The 4591-nt window shown below is 30.1% G+C and overlaps 1 protein-coding gene across 1 annotated transcript in view; it reads left to right on the plus strand.

Moving 5' to 3' along the window:
- The window catches only part of LOC106461962 (eukaryotic translation initiation factor 4 gamma 3-like), a 70477-nt gene that overhangs the window by 38142 nt on the left and 27744 nt on the right, over positions 1-4591 (plus strand). The window contains exons 8-10 of the mRNA XM_013921831.2: positions 2216-2477; positions 3156-3280; positions 4024-4134. Coding sequence (XP_013777285.1) covers positions 2216-2477; positions 3156-3280; positions 4024-4134 — 498 coding nt within the window. The remainder of the gene's footprint in view (positions 1-2215; positions 2478-3155; positions 3281-4023; positions 4135-4591) is intronic.

Here is a 4591-nt window from a genome sequence, read left to right on the forward strand (position 1 = left end):
TGTTTGAAATTGTTAAGTAACTAACTTTGGTAAACTAAGTTTTGCTGTGGAGTATCATAGATGACAACTAAATATTGAAAATACATCTACAAAGTGTTTAGAAAGTACACAGCACTTTATTTTGTTGACAAACAGTGTTGTATGTATTTGTGTTTTTGCTATCATGCTAAAGCTGATTGTGCATTCTGAGTAGCAATATGACACACAATATTGACTTTAGGCCTGGTTGTTTTTGTTTCAAATAAGTGCTTCATACCTGCTTCAGTGGGTAAAGATGAATAACAGACATAAATATTTGATGAATATGAAACAAGCTAGAACTCAAAGAAATTCTGGTATTGTTTCTCCATTTCATATTTCCCAGTAGTTATTTTCATTGTATAAATGGGCAACAAAATTTGTTTGCTGTTATTAACTCTCTCAACACGAGCTCAGTCAGTTTGACCGACCACATTAGCTCTTTGTCCTCGTTTGAAGTCTTTATAGATTTAATGCTTCTAACTTTCAATATAATGTGTATATCTTCACAACATTTGGCAGTCTTACACGTATAAAAAATCATATTTTTTAGTGAAGTATTTTTAATAAAATAAAATAAAGATTTGTCCATGAATATATTGAGTATTTGTTTTGAATAGTCCGTGTGCAAAGTAATTTTCATGTTAAAATTAAAAATACTTTTCCTCATTTCAAAAATCTCAAATTTCCTTTGTGTAATCCCTAAAACCTCCTAAATGCATTTGAAACGTTTTTGTTTTTCAGTAAAACTTTATAGTTTATCTGTTATTTTTCGACCTCATAACCACCAAAATAAATCTAAATTACCCTTTTATTCTTTCTAGAATGACTTCAAATTATAACATGAAACTACATTCATTTATCCTAAGTGGCTCTAAGTTTGTAACAGTTTACATTTATTTATAATTAAGTTTTATTGTTTTATTGTCCTTTGAACTGTGTCTTAACTATTATCTGTGCCATTATAAGTTATAAATGACTTGGGGAATGTGCAGCTCACGTTATTACATTACCTACAAGCTACTATGAGCTGCTCGCGAGTGTGTCTCGTGAAACATATTTATTATAATATTATTTATTTTGCCTAATCTAATCTTAACTAACCTAAAAGGATTCCTATTTTAACATTTTAGTTAATTTTATAATTATACATAAAGAAAAAACATGAAAAACAAGAAATAAAATACATAACCAATTTTCTTTTTTTTTGCTGTCGATTGTAAAAGAGAGTTAACCCTAATATTTTTATACTAATGATAGTAATACACTTAATAATTTTTATTTGATTAAATAATTCACCAAAGAACATAGACTAATAACATGCAAAAAGTAGACAAATTCCCTTATCTGTCATATTTTTTCTGGCTTTCTAACTATGTGACAAGTCGTTACAAATTCATCCAAGTTAGTCGTTAGCTTTCACACGGGAAAGGTGTTGGTACTCTTAGTGAAATTGACATTTAAGTGTTCAGAGCATAACATCATACAGTATGTCATTTGATAGATAAAAACCTTGACTTTCTATTGGTTATAGGTAATATATAATTAAATATAAGAGAGAACTATTAACAAATTCTGAAAGAGAGTATGTGACAGGTAGGTGTGGCAAAAGGGGGTCTGATTTTCTATTCGATAGCTGTTCTGACCAAAAAAATTGAAGATTATAAAAATTATGGTTTATCTGAGTAATGACAATTTTATAGAGAATAATTTACATTTAATTTCATACTTTTTCAAGGGGTGGTGGATAATATAGAGAAGATGACATGCTACTGTTTTATGCTATTCTAATTGGTATAACATAAACAAAAAGTTGTTTAATAAAATTTTGAATGTAAGAAAATAAAACCTTGTGTTATGCGCAGTAAGGGATACCCGTGGCGATAGGGTTAAACAAAGACAGACAGTTGTAGTTATTTTATTGATGATTTAGGCACACATGACAAGAAAAAAAAAAAAAACTTTTACGATGGAAAGATGTATTTTCTGTTATTTTCTCAAAACTTATTTCTTGGCAAAAGTTCTGAAATTTCACAACCTAAGACGTGATACAGTTATTGAATTAAATTATGTAATTGTTTTCAGTCACTTAAGTATTCTGATCTAAGATATTATGACACCCTGCTGAAGGTGGGACATTATTTTATAACCAAATGGCTAACACTGTTCATCTTAATGTCCTTCTTTTCTTTTACAGCCAGTAATTACAACACCAGTAACAGAAAGTGAGGTACCAATAACAAATGAAATGTCTTCCGTAAAGCCTATTGAACCTCCAACCTCTGTTTCAAGTGCTAAAGATGAGACTGAGGCCCCTGAGGAGGAACAAAAAGTTATTGAGAGAAATGAAGAGAATTCAAGAGTAACGGTTGATGGTGTAATAGAAACTGAAGAAAAAGAAATGACTGAAGTTGAACCTCCGAAATCACAAATAACTCTGAAGTACAACTATCCAGAAGGTTAGCATAAAATGTGACATTTTAATATGCTCTTACACTACCCTAACATTGGTAGTAAATAGTTGTGTATATGTATGTAAAAAGTAGTTCAAATTTGGCTTTATTTTACATGTTCTAGCAGGTTAAAGCAATCAACAGGCAGTTGCTGTCTATTCCAGTGTACTCTTCAATCGTTAAACCAGTTGAAACACACTAACTTCTTTAAAACATGACAGGGTAACTATAATCCTCCACCTGAACCTTATTTTACTCATTCATTTTTAATTTCCTATCAAGTGAACATGGAGAAACAGGGTGAAATGTATATACTTTTTAGTGGCTTTTCCTGTTTAATGAAACAAACATGTTGATCCTGTATGGCATAAGAATTTCTCATGTTAAATGAAATAAGAATTGACTACTGGTTTAGTGTTTTCATGAACGCTGTTATGTCTTGCAGCTGTCATCTAATTTAGAACTCGATATATTTCACGTAGTTAGGATAAAAATTTGCAATTCCTCAGATTTTTTAAATTCTTCAAAACATAAATCTTCAATTTGGTACACGTGTTTCTCAGCTGGGACTTCTACAATAGTTTTATATAACTTCAATGCACAGCTATTAAACAGATTTAAAACAATTTAATTACTTTGTTCCAATAAACCGAAACAGAAAAATCTGTCCTATTGGTCTTTTAGATCAGTGGAGTCCTCTTAATCAAGAAGGAAAGAAACAGTACGACCGTGCCTTCCTACTTATGCTTCAGATACAGCCCTACAAGAAGCCTCAAGGATTACCTAATTTAGATATAATCAAAGACAAGGTTTGCTTTCACTGTTTCTTTTCTCCTTTAAAGCTATAAAAAAATCCTTCAATATATATATTTTGTTATTTTGGAAACTAAGTTTTTTCTTACTTTTATAAATGCTTGTTAACTTTGTTTATTCGATGTGTCATTTTAATTATTAGGAGTTATGTTAAGAAAATAATGCTGTTTGTTTACATAATTTATTTGACACTGAATAGTGGCTTGCCCAAAGGTTTATTACTTAAAAAGCAGATGATGTATACATTTAAGTATTTTAAAATTCAACTGTTCAACTCTAAACTGTAATGGTTGTCATTAATTTAGTGAATATTTAATATAATGTTCACAAAACTTTTCCCCTTGGATAAGTAAAACCTTCAAGCTACAAGCAAATAAGATAACTGTTGATTAACCTTTCCTGTAAAAAGTGACTTTATTAAATTATAATATAATCATTTATCTAACATTATTGCTCATGAAACTGCCTAGCAACCAGCAAATGAATCCCAGTAGACTAAGTTTTTTTTTCTTAGTTTCTAGTTATATGTAACCAAGAAATACTGAGTGTCTGATATTTTAGTTTGTATTCATCCTATGCTCATGAAACTGCCTAGCAACCAGCAAATGAATCCCAGTAGACTAAGTTATTTTTTCTTAGTTTCTAGTTATATGTAACCAAGAAATACTGAGTGTCTGATATTTTAGTTTGTATTCATCCTATTTGAATCTTAGATGTGTCTGCATTTCAATTTTCCTAGGGTGTTCAAACCAAAGTCACTGATATGAAATCGCGACCTCCCCCTCTTCAAGCAAGAGATCATCCAGATCCTTTTGTACCAGCTTATGCACGGATGGGCACTCCTCGGCTTGTAATAATTTTTTAAATTATTTTGTTAACCTAGAAATTTGTGTGTATTACAGACAAATTAGTTTATACCACGGATAATTTGGTATATATGAATTTATAAATCTTGTTAATTGGTATGTTCATATAAGTACAATATGTATGGATATACTTGACTCAGGCTTAAGATAGACTGAAAAAATATTGAATGTTTCTCTTGACATCTTGAAGGAGAGGACTTCAACATTTTCCATCTATCTTCAGTATATTACTATTTAAAGACAATCTCCATAAGAAAAGCAGCAATAAACCCTATTTTCAAGCACTTGCTTTTCTTCTTTCATATTAAAGGATACAAGATATTATAAGCACAAGCAATCAGTAACATTTACAAGATATTATAAGCACAAGCAATCAGTAACATTTAATTTTTAACACACATCTTTAGTTAATAACTAAAGATGTGTGTTACAAATTAAATT

The sequence above is a fragment of the Limulus polyphemus genome, unplaced genomic scaffold (assembly GCF_000517525.1).
Source record: "Limulus polyphemus unplaced genomic scaffold, Limulus_polyphemus-2.1.2 Scaffold1067, whole genome shotgun sequence".
Taxonomy (NCBI): domain Eukaryota; kingdom Metazoa; phylum Arthropoda; class Merostomata; order Xiphosura; family Limulidae; genus Limulus; species Limulus polyphemus.